Raw genomic sequence first — 11,370 nt, forward strand, 5'->3', positions numbered from 1 at the left:
GGTTCTACAACTGTCCACATGCAAATGGAGTTGAAAATCCCAAACAATCTTTTCTAGCTTTTTTTGTTATCTTGTTAAGTTTGTTTTAGCAATATAACTGTTTTGTGCAACGTGGCACACATAACAAGCATGATTTTGAGACATGACTTTTTAAAGCACCTCAAAAATTCAAAGTATAAATAACACCAATTTCTCCTCCAACATAACCATCAAAACAAACTATATTACAATTTTCAACTTCTCAAAACCCCTTATATATTTTTTTTTCTCTCATTTGTCTCCTACAAAAATGAAGACTTTTGTCATGACCATAACAACATCATCACTCATTGTGCTTCTTTTTGCTCTCTACACAACCCAATCCAGGGCATCCCCAGCCAACAACGCAATTGAACAAACGTGCAAGCGAACCCCGAATTACAATCTCTGCGTCTCTTCTCTCCGATCGGATCCGCGGAGCTCGGACGCGGACGTGAGAGGCTTGGCCCTCATAATGGTTGGTGTAATTGAGGCCAAGGCAAAGGAGACACTAAGCCACATCAAAGACTTGATTAAGGCTAGTCCTAAGCGTGATGAGAAGCAACCCTTGAGTTCTTGTGCTGACTACTACAATGCAATTATAACCGCTGATGTTCCTCAAGCCACACAAGCTCTTAAGACGGGTAAGTGGAATTTTGTAATTTTCAGTTATTATTGGTCCGTCGTTTTTCACGGGTTTAAATTGAAAAATTGAGTTAAAAAGTGAATATATTTATGTAAAAAAAAAAAAATACTAAAGCAAAAAGTTTAAATTGTGATTTAAATTGTGAAAAGAACGGACCTTATATATACTACCACATTTCATAAACCGACAAAATTCTTAAAAACTCATTAATTTTACTCGGTACATTTAAAAAAGAAGAAAAAAAAGGTAAATAGAACAAGCAATAACTAAAAAAACCTCCACTTAAATAAATTTCTGACTCCGTCATTGCAGGTAACTATAAGTTTGCAGAACAAGGCACTGATGATACGGAGAATGAGGCCGATTTCTGTGAGAAGAGCTTCTCAGGGAGGTCTCCTCTGACTGAGATGAACAAACTTGTACATGATGTGGCTGCTATTGCTGCAGCCATGACAAGAATATTGCTTAGCAGTTAATCTCTTCTTCTTTTTTTTTTTTTTTTTCCTTCTTGATTTTTCTTGGATTTTACAATTCTAGGTTTTCTATGCTTGTGATGTCACCATCGTTGAATTAATAAAAGTATTCAATAGACTTTCAGCTTTCTGTTATTGCAGTAGCAAACTTATGAATATTTGCTTCAATCTTGGTTGTTAAAAACGGTGGTTAATTGGGCTTACCAAACTGAGCTTTAGAAAACGACAACACCCTTGAAAACAAAAAAAACAAAAAAATAATAGCATCTTAAAAACGACATCATATTACATAAGCGACATAAATTATGAACAAGACAAAAACATTAGAAAAGCAATCAATGTTAAATGTCCAAATATACAGTTTCGTCAGGCCATTTGACAGTAACCTTGTTAAAACTACATTATATATATATATATATATATATATTTATATGTAGAACTTCTCAAATTATGCACATTTAGGCATACCTCACAACTGACTGAAATTTGTCTCAATTGTAAACATTTTTTGGTGGTACCAAATCACCAATATCTATCTGCTTCTCTTGATTTTAAAAACGGGATATTAATTCACGAAGTGTTGAGCATTGTCTGAACTGTTAACTCATATACGAAAAAGATATTTAACTCATGATAATAGCATCATTTATTTTTATAAATCATAAAGAAAGAAGCATGGTAATGATGTGGAGACTCAAGACTAGGGCCCGAGGGGTGGATATGAGGAAACGACAACATGGCAAGAACGGCATAAATCATTTAAACCGACAATAACAAGAGTTTTAAAACGACATAAGTTCCATTCATGAAAAAGTAAAAAAAACGACATCAGTTTCAAAAAAAATGAAAAAAAAAAATGTGGCTTGGGAAGACAAAATCGTTGCGGAAAACGATAACATTGAAAACCACGACGCCAAACAATAGTAGCTTAGAAACGACGTCATCATCAGAAACACAAGAACATGTTAATTAACCCTGTTCATTTCACCGATTCAAGATTTACTATAGTAAAAAGCTCTCAGAAACAGTTACATCTAACTTTTTTGCTACAGTAAAAAGCTCTCATATAAAATCACATCTTAACTCGAATTAAAAACTCGAATCAGCGAACTAAACGGGCCTTTGAAAACAAGGACATAAAAAACGACAAGAAGTAGAAACATCTCATTTCAAAGACGAACCACGCTCAGTAGTTTGAAAATTATAACGTCGTGGGAACACGGAATACTACATCTTGTAAAGTTACAATATATAAGCTACCGTTGATGCAAGTACTTAGAAGAACCATGTTTTTCTAGTCGTTCCAATATAAGCTGTAATTGAATGTGGAATGATAAAAATAAACCACGTAGGATATGAAAGATCTGTTTAGAAGAGCTTCCTAAAAGCTGTTTTTCAAAGTATTTAGGGGTCAATTTGGTAAATTAGGTCAAGTGGTTTGAACCAAAGAGTTGGTTCAATCCAAATTTTGGCAAAATCTTTTAACTTTTGATTTAAACCATTCATTTGATGTTTTGAAAAAAATAATAATAAATCTTAGTTTGCACTCCTCTTTCTTTTCAACTGGTTAAACTAAGAGTGCATTTAGTAAATAAGTTCAAAATGTGACAGTTTGAACTTTTTTATTAGAAATAGAAAGTTAAGAAAACAAAAAAGTTTAAATTTTGGTTCAAACCACTTGAAAACAAAAAGGGTGTAAACTCCCACATATTATGATTATGATTTATTCAATGTGATGCTCTAAAAAGTTCAAACTAGCACACTTCCAACCTGTTTACAAAACAGGCCCCTTTTTTTTTAGAAGAATTTTTTGTTAAAGCCGCAAATATAGCTTCTAAAAAAACCCTTTTTAAATGAACTTTGAAACTTTTGTAGAGTTTCAGTAAAATATTATATTATAAACCTTCTTTTTAACAAAATGATATTCACTTGTATTGTAAGTTCATGGAATAGAATCAGACCAAGAAAAAGTTCATGGAGTAGAAACGAAATTAACCCTATTTTTTAGCTCTTGGTTTCTTTTTCCTTTTGTTTCCTTGCTTTTTTTTTTTTTTTTTTTTTTTTTTTTTTTTTTGTCTTGAGGCCGAAAACCAATTAAAGTCACTTACTCATATCTTTCTTTATTCTTCACATGACTTGTGAGATCCAAAGTGAGCAATTTTCCAGACCAAGAACACCCAAAAAGTGCCTACTAAAGACAACACTCTAACCAAATACAAACATGTGATCCTACTGATTTGACCTCAATACACCAAAAAGCAACCACAACCCAGAAAAACTCCCCATTTTCCCCCAACAGAAAAAAGAAGCCCCCTCTATAAAATCACATCTAAAAACACCATAGCGAATAAACAAAACCAAGCAAAATGAGGTACGCAATTTCTATACTTGTTTTCCATGTTGCCCTTTTCATTTCACTCCAATTCATCCACTGCTATAACACTCATGCCCTTCACTTAGATGATGATCATGATGGTGATGATCAAGGCACAGATTTGATAGAGAAAACATGCAAGAGAACACCCCATTATGACTTATGTGTGTCATCTCTAGAATCAAACCCTGAAAGCTCAGGTGCTGATCTAAGAGGGCTGGCCCGCATAATGGTTGATCTTGTCCTCTCAAAGGCAACTGAAACTCTTGACTACATAAGGAGTCTTCTGAAGCAAGAGCCAGACCCAGAATTGGAGAAATCTTTGGCTTACTGTGCTGAGCTTTACATCCCAGTAGTGAAGTACAGCCTTCCACAAGCCATTGATGCACTACTTGGAGGCCACTTTGGTTTTGCCAATTATGGCATTTCTGATGCTGCAAAGCAGGCCAACGCTTGTGACAAGAACTTTTCCAAATCAAGCACTTCTCCTCTTGCTGAGAAGAACAGTCTTCTTAATGATCTTTCAGAAGTTGCTGCAGCCATTATTAGTATATTGTTAAAAGGTTGATTATTATTGGTTTTGTTTATGCATAATTACAATTATTACTTTTGTTTAATCTTTGTAAAGGTGAATATGAATAATATATCATGTCATGTACTTTGTTTTTTTTTTTCTTCCCTTTTGGTTATATATTAAGTAAGCTTCTGTTTATGTTCATGTTCTTTTGGACTAGTGACCAAAAAAGTGCATTGAGTTGGGAATTTTGGTTTGGGCTTAAATGAGTTCTTTCTTTGGTCTTTCTAGTCCACAAGGTTTTAAGTGGACAAGAAGTTGCCAATCTGACTGCCTTTCTTTCCTTGCTGCTTCTTCTTTTGTTTTTTTTTGTGCCCAAAAGTTTTCTTTTTATTTTGTGAATATCTAGAGAATATTAAAATGGGGACAGATTAGAAGAAATCATATTGAATGGGAAGGCTCTAGAAACTCATGTGCAGATGTAGGAAGTGTTTGACAGTTTTTACATCGGCAATTATTGTGATTTGCATATCCCACAAACATGTAGACCATCACGTGCTATGGTCTTAGGCTAATGCCTTGTGATGTGCATTCAAGTGACTGTAAACTCTCTCTCTCTCTCTCTCTCTCTCTCTCTCTCTCTCTCTCTCTCTGAAGTGGGTAGAGAGAGAGAAGAAGAAGAAGAAGAAACACACACAATACACATTCCATCCTAAGCTAGGCACTTGTAAGACTCGTATAGGATAATATCTAAACATTGCTAATGCATTTTCCTCAATAATCCAGTTGGGTGCATCCATTTTCTTATGCTGCTGAAGGGAATGAATTGGAATTGTCACATCAACTGTGTCGTTTGGCTGCTTTTTGCATTTGCATATTACTTTTTCAATCTATTAAGACATAATTATGGTAAAACCAAACAAATTTTAAACTACAAAGAAAACATATTGACATGAATAGCCAAATCAATGAAAGCAAAAGATGGGACGCAAAAGGTTAATTTGTTTATTGGCTAGCTGGTTAAAGCGAATCCACTAAAGGATAATCTTATCCAGTGCAGCCAAATTTCATGAAGTACAAAGTTAGTATTGTTAATCTCTAGGAAGCATTTTTCATATCATCTTTTGCAAATCAGAATATTTCTGTTGTCTCCTATTTTTTTAATGTAATTTATTCATGTGTTTACTTGCCAAATTATTAACACGATTTCAAATTCTATCCGCTCACTTCTCCTCTTTCCATTTGCTTTACTAAATCTGCATAATTCTCGACCTTCATCAAATCTGCATAATTCCAGACCGTCCGATCTCTGTCAAGTTCCATTAAATCACATTTATTTTCATTATTTATGACTTTGATATGATCTGACAGTCCATAAAGCTTTGTATCTCAAATAGAGTTGTTTATACCCTATCACATAATTCTCCATTTATTACTAAAATGCATCCTATTAACAGACTAGGTTTAGTTGCTGAGAATGCAACTTATCAAGCATGTGCAGTAAAAATTGCAAAAAACATTAACATCTGAGTTGCCCCCCCAACTTTGATTAATATACATAAAGGGATACAAAATAACAGACGGGATTCAGCTTCACAAGGCTGCGTGTACAAAAAAGTGCAAGCAAAAACAGCTTGCATTATAACTTCAAGGGTGTCATAGAAATTCATTTCGTTCAACTCATCAATAAACAAAACCTCTCATTTACAAAAGCATTATTACACAATCACCCTGCAAGTCTTCTCAGCTTCTCTCGTAAGTCCGAACCTGCGACTTGCTCTACCAAACTGCAAACAGACAACCCGAATGGAATTCGTTTAGTAAGCCAAAAATTTAAAGTTTCCCAAGTACACAAAGATTGTCAGGAAGCCGAAAAATGAATCTCAATGCAACACATAAAAAAGGATTTGTATGCAAAATTGTATGAACTTACTTGGGAGACTCGGAGCCAGGTCCATTGGGGATACTTGCTGAGGGAATGGGATAGAACTGAACCGAGATCAAGCCACCCTCTGTCGAGCCTGCTGACACCGAAGGTCCTTGGAAACTTTGGGGGGATCTTCCACATGACATGCCTGGAAAAAGTCTCACATCTTAAATTATATAGAAATAAAAGCAATGAAAAGAAATAAATTCTTAAAAGCACTGATTTAAGTATGGTAACAAGATTCCATGTTTACATCAAAACCCAAGATTTGCTTCAATTGACCAATAATTTATTTTATTCTTTTTTATTCATTTATTTTTTTGATGCCCATAAACCCCCCCTACCCACTTTGTGAGCTTGAGTTAGAAACTGAATCCTTCCACCAAACCCTACAACCTTTGGAAGGCAGGAAACTATGAGTTTTGTCACCAAACGAAAAACTTATCAGAAAATGGATTGGCAATTAAAAAAAAAAGATTTATTGAAAGCTATTCCACTAAAACTAAAGCCAGTGAACAGGGCCAAGCTCAAAAATATAGAATGATCCAAATGGTTGGCTCGACCAATCTAAGCTAATCCACTAAAATTGATTTTATGGATTTTTGTATCAATTGGTCTCGAGTATTTTTACCAAACACAATTGTAGCTAGAACTATGTGGTAAAGACAAAAGCAGAGCTCTAGAATCAATTGCAAATGGGCTTAAAAAAAAACTTGAAGAATAGTAAATGATATTATGATAAGTGACATTCGGATGGAAATACAAAATATTACCATGAAAGAAAATCACGAGACAGAAGATAACTGTGAACACCATAGCAAAAATGTTGCTACTGGAGGAGGATGCCTTCGCAGCTTTCATCTTCTTTACGGCCTTCATCCTCTCGATCCTAGCACGCTTCAACATGGCAAGCTCGGAAATTTCCCTAACTAGTTTCTGGTCGGCTGCATCCAATGATGGGCCTCTGGGAGGTCTCGGAGGTTTTAGAGCCTTTTTATTGCTAGTCTTTTTCCGTTTCTCCTTCACCGGTGTCTTCTCTAGATGGCCTGCAGCAGCCTCTTCGCCGTCCAACATCTTGTTTGCACCCACCACCTTGACACTCTCAGGAGAAACCCCATTGGGACTGGACACATTGCCACAACAACCACTCACCCCATCTTCAGCCTTGATCAATCCATCAACCAAACCACCACAAAGCTTTGAAACCAATGTTCGTTTAGAACCTGAAACCAGGATACTACTCAACTCTTCTTCACTTGTAAGGACCCCACTTTCCAAATCTACTCCAAAGCCAGTATCCCTCAAACTATTGTGATCCATTACAAATCCGCAAAGAAGGCACAAACCCAAAGTGAATTTTTTCAACCACTTCTACAGACAATAATATTATAACAAAAACCCACACTATTTTCCCCTAAAAACACCTAAAGTTTCCACCTTTTAAGTCAACCCATAACACGGTTTTGCCTCTTTGGAAATGTATTTTTATATGGTAAGGAGAAGATAATTGACCACAAAAATATCAGGCTTCATCAAGCAAACAAATCCCTTTTCAATTTAACGTGCAATTATTACTAAGACATCGGCAATAAAGGACAAAAATGTAAACTTGTTTTGCACGGATTAACACTTCTTTTTCACGTCAATAATTAAACCGCTAATTAAACAACAAAAACCTCCTTTCTTTTTCCCTCCTATCTGCCAATTGACCAGAAACCCTGCAATTTACAATCAACACAGAAAAAAAAATTAAATTTCAAGATTTTTAGTACCTTCAAGAGAAATTACCAAAAAAAGAAAAATGAAAAAATGAAAAAGCAAAGCCAAAAAATGAATGAATTCAAAAGTCAAAAACCATTGTCTACAAACCCAACAAAATTCGATCATACAATTATCAAAACTAAACCCAAAAAAAAAAATAAAAACAAAAAAAAAACCTTTTTGGTTTCTCAGAAATCGATCAAGAGAGAAAAAAGGAAAAGAAAACTAAAGAAGACCCAACATAGAAAGAGGCTTGGAAATGCATCAACACGTAAGCAATTATAATAAAAACCGACAAAAAAAGAAAAACCTTTAAATAATCGAAGTACACAAGAAAAACGAAGAAAAAAAGAAAAGAAAGAATGTACCTTGAGAGGGAAGCGAAGAAACCCCAGATCCGATACGAACAGAAAGACTAACAACAGCGAAGCCACCGTCGAATTTGGCTTCCTTAAATCCTTATTTATATTATTACTACGTAATGCAATAAATTTGTTAAATTAACAAATGTTTTTTCATACAAAAAAACAAAAAATATATATAGATATTTTTATATATATAGGGAGAGAGAGAGAGAGAGATAAGAAATGAACACGAGGGGTTCTGCCGTCTAGGGGACGAGCCAGGAAACTACTAGATTTTTTTTTTTTTTGAATTTCAAATTTATTATTTGCTTTTCTCTCTTTTCTAATTATTTTTTCTCACTCGTTTTTGTGTGGAAACGCAATAACTAACGAGCTAAAAATAGTATTTTATGCAGTGGGATATAAAGTTTTATTTCTTTTTTGAAGGATAAGCATTATTTATTATTTTTATTTAAGGGAATTTAGGAATCTGATGTTTTGTGCCAAACGAAGCACCACCGACACTTTTGGGAGAATTTTGACACGTGGAGTTTCAGCAATGGTGGACCCTTGGATTCACCCTCACTATTGCTATTTTACCAATTTAAAAAAGAAAAAACGTAACTACTTTTTTTTTTCTTTTGCCCTTTTTTAGAGTCAGACTATTTTATTAATTTGCAGTTTTTTTTTTTTTTGGGTTTTGGTTTAATAATTTTTTTGTGAAGCTATTAGTGGGATTTAAACTGCCATGTTTGAACTTATCAACAGACAAAACGCTTCTTTTTTTTAATTTTTTCCTAAAACAACCCCATTTTTCTTATTTGACCATTTCTGGTAGTAAAAACCTGCCTTGGTCTTAATTATCAGAAGAACAAAAAAACCTGCCTTGGTCTTAAATATCAAAAAAAAAAGGAAGAGAAAAAAACCTGCCTTGGTCTTAAATGGGTTAACTATATTTAAATATTTTTTATTTCTGCGGTGCCCCAAAGTTTTCAATAATTAATCAATAATGCGGAGTTGTATGAAAGGAGATATATTTTCTTTTGGAGACAAAATCGGATCAAAATTGTGTCCCTAAAACAAAAAATATATATTATAAATGGCATCGAAAATATCATTCTCATGGGAACCGTCAAGACAAAAAGAGAGTCCTTTGTAATTGTCTAGCTGGATGAGTATGGGAATATACTGTCACTTCATTAATTCATATTTGAATTTTTTTTTCATAAAAATAAAAGAAGAAAAAGAGGTAAATGAGAGTGAGTAGGCCCAAACCAAAAGGCTTGGAGATTTTCAAATATCTATCTTGAATTTAATGAAAGGGGCCTTTTGATGCTCTTAATGTTCTGCAGGCGGGTAACCTCTTTAGGCCCACACTATTTTGGATATGATGCTTTGATGCAGACAATTCAATTCATGTTCCCCTGCCTTTAAGGAACAAATTCCCACTCTTTATTTGTTCTTACCGCTAATACTTTGCATGATATTTTTGGGGTTATTCATTGATAAGATGCCATTGATTGGTATTGTATTCTCTTACAAAAGTGGCACCGTAAAATCCTAATTCTAGACTGATGCAAGAAGTTTTCAATTTTTAACTAATGAATGTTGTAGTAGGGTAAAATTCCGAACCTTAAATCAGGCAATTAATGAGGTCCACGCGTCATAAATCAGGGCATTAAATGATCAAGGACAACTCAGACTTAGCCGCCACGTCAGATGACAACTCTCTTAGGAGCAGACCGCTAATTAAGTGTGTGACATACGTAGGAGGTCGACCACTCTTAAGAGATGTAAAGGACTACATGAGGTCGACCACACCAACAATTGTAGGCGAAGATGGTTCTGGAAGTGCTTAAAAAGTCGAGTCTATGCAAATCAAGAGATATGCGAGATTTACTCTGGGATTCGCTATTTGTAATTCAAATATACGAATTTTAAGCAATGAAATCATCTTGATTGATTGTAATCTCCATCTTTTGAGAAACTATCCCAAAAGATGAGAAAAATATCCCCGAATTAAATAGAAAAATTAGTAAAGATGATGGTCAACGATATAAATAAGGAATTGTAGGTTAAAAGATCTCTAAGTCTCATTCAGAGCAATTAGAGTGTGTAATTCTCTCTAAAAAATAGTGAACTCCCTCCTCACAGTGGACGTAGCTCTTGAATAAGGGTGAACTACTATAATTCTTGTGTGTTCTAACTTTTTAATTATATTTTAACCCTGATTTGATCATTAAAACTCACACAAACCGTTTTAAAACTTATTATATTTCTGTTGACAAATTTTCACTGTCAACAAATGCTATTTGTAGTATGCGTGAAAATTAAGGTTTTTGACGCCTTTGCCCTATAGATTTTTTTTGCAAATTGGAAATCTTTTTATTTTGATAAATACTACTCCTGAATTCAGTCAGTGATGCATAGTGCTGCAGAATAAATGATAATAGCATAAATTTGGAGGGAAAACACTTGTACACTTGACATGACATATTGTATGTGAAAATCCTATATGTTCCTCGTTCGAGCTTATTTAATATGCATCAATGCATGAGATTTCCGTCTAAATTTTAACAGACTTCATCGACTTTGAAACATTTTGCAACACTTTTTATACAACTATGGATAGTCTATCAAAACTAAAAATAAAAGCTTACCAATTCAGAAAAGTTCGCTAAAAGTGCTAAGTTGTATCAGATGAATTGAAAAACCGGCACTATTATAGAAATGCAAGGGAGGAGAAAAAAGAGACCAATACTTTTTAAAATGCATGACTCACGAGTAAATGGTAAAATTTTTAGAACAATGGATTGAGTAAATGATAAAAATCTTAGAACATTGCATTGAGTAAATGATAAAAACCTCAAAACAATGCATTCAAAAGTGAGTTTACCAATTTTCTCTTGCAGCATTTTTTCTTTCCTACCAAACAGGCGTATGCATTCTTTTTTCTCCCTCCAAAAATTTTTCTTTCCTACCAAACAGGCGTATGCATTCTTTTTTCTCCCTCCAAAAATTTTTCTTTCCTACCAAACAGGCGTATGCATTCTTTTTTCTCCCTCCAAAAATTTACAAATTGCTTTGGCCCAATTTGGCGTCAGTGTCCTGCACGTGGGGACTCAAACCTCACCCGATTCGGAGGTTCAACGCCTGTGGGTCCACAACTTCAAAATCCATCTGGGCCATCAAACAACATGGTGGGCCACTATCAACAAGCGGGCCTACAGCCCACTACAAGATGGCCATTATCTCAACTAAAACGTGTTACTAGCCACGTGGTGGCCCGCCACCGTGTCAATTATGAATGCTT

The 11,370-nt window shown here is 34.6% G+C and overlaps 3 protein-coding genes across 3 annotated transcripts; 2 read left to right on the forward strand and 1 right to left on the reverse strand.

Moving 5' to 3' along the window:
- The first annotated feature begins 289 nt into the window (after positions 1-289).
- On the forward strand, positions 290-1,140 carry LOC21388069 (cell wall / vacuolar inhibitor of fructosidase 1). The gene is made up of 2 exons (XM_010112351.1): positions 290-662; positions 977-1,140. Exons 1-2 carry the CDS (start codon positions 290-292, stop codon positions 1,138-1,140), a joined length of 537 nt encoding a protein of 178 aa, XP_010110653.1.
- A 2,147-nt stretch (positions 1,141-3,287) lies between these two features.
- On the forward strand, positions 3,288-4,079 carry LOC21388070 (cell wall / vacuolar inhibitor of fructosidase 1). The gene has a single exon (XM_010112352.2). The coding sequence runs from the start codon at positions 3,504-3,506 to the stop codon at positions 4,077-4,079; it is 576 nt and encodes a 191-aa protein (XP_010110654.1). The 5' UTR covers positions 3,288-3,503.
- A 1,465-nt stretch (positions 4,080-5,544) lies between these two features.
- LOC21388071 lies at positions 5,545-8,236 on the reverse strand. Its single transcript, XM_024174968.1, has 4 exons — positions 8,082-8,236; positions 6,726-7,670; positions 5,959-6,100; positions 5,545-5,812 (listed from the first exon to the last, which is right to left on the reverse strand). Exons 2-4 carry the CDS (start codon positions 7,270-7,272, stop codon positions 5,752-5,754), a joined length of 750 nt encoding a protein of 249 aa, XP_024030736.1. The 5' UTR covers positions 7,273-7,670; positions 8,082-8,236; the 3' UTR covers positions 5,545-5,751.
- Between the last annotated feature and the right edge of the window lie 3,134 nt (positions 8,237-11,370).

This window comes from Morus notabilis, unplaced genomic scaffold (assembly GCF_000414095.1).
Source record: "Morus notabilis unplaced genomic scaffold, ASM41409v2 Scaffold1400, whole genome shotgun sequence".
Classification (NCBI taxonomy): domain Eukaryota; kingdom Viridiplantae; phylum Streptophyta; class Magnoliopsida; order Rosales; family Moraceae; genus Morus; species Morus notabilis.

Excerpts from the sequence above, each read along its gene's own strand:
- LOC21388071 (XM_024174968.1), bottom strand. The coding sequence starts at position 7,272 with ATGGATCACAATAGTTTGAGGGATACTGGCTTTGGAGTAGATTTGGAA. Across the intron at positions 6,101-6,725 it reads TCTCGTGATTTTCTTTCATG|GCATGTCATGTGGAAGATCC; the intron begins GTAATATTTTGT and ends GACTTTTTCCAG. Across the intron at positions 5,813-5,958 it reads CCTGGCTCCGAGTCTCCCAA|TTTGGTAGAGCAAGTCGCAG; the intron begins GTAAGTTCATAC and ends GTCTGTTTGCAG.
- LOC21388070 (XM_010112352.2), top strand. The coding sequence starts at position 3,504 with ATGAGGTACGCAATTTCTATACTTGTTTTCCATGTTGCCCTTTTCATT.
- LOC21388069 (XM_010112351.1), top strand. The coding sequence starts at position 290 with ATGAAGACTTTTGTCATGACCATAACAACATCATCACTCATTGTGCTT. Across the intron at positions 663-976 it reads CACACAAGCTCTTAAGACGG|GTAACTATAAGTTTGCAGAA; the intron begins GTAAGTGGAATT and ends CCGTCATTGCAG.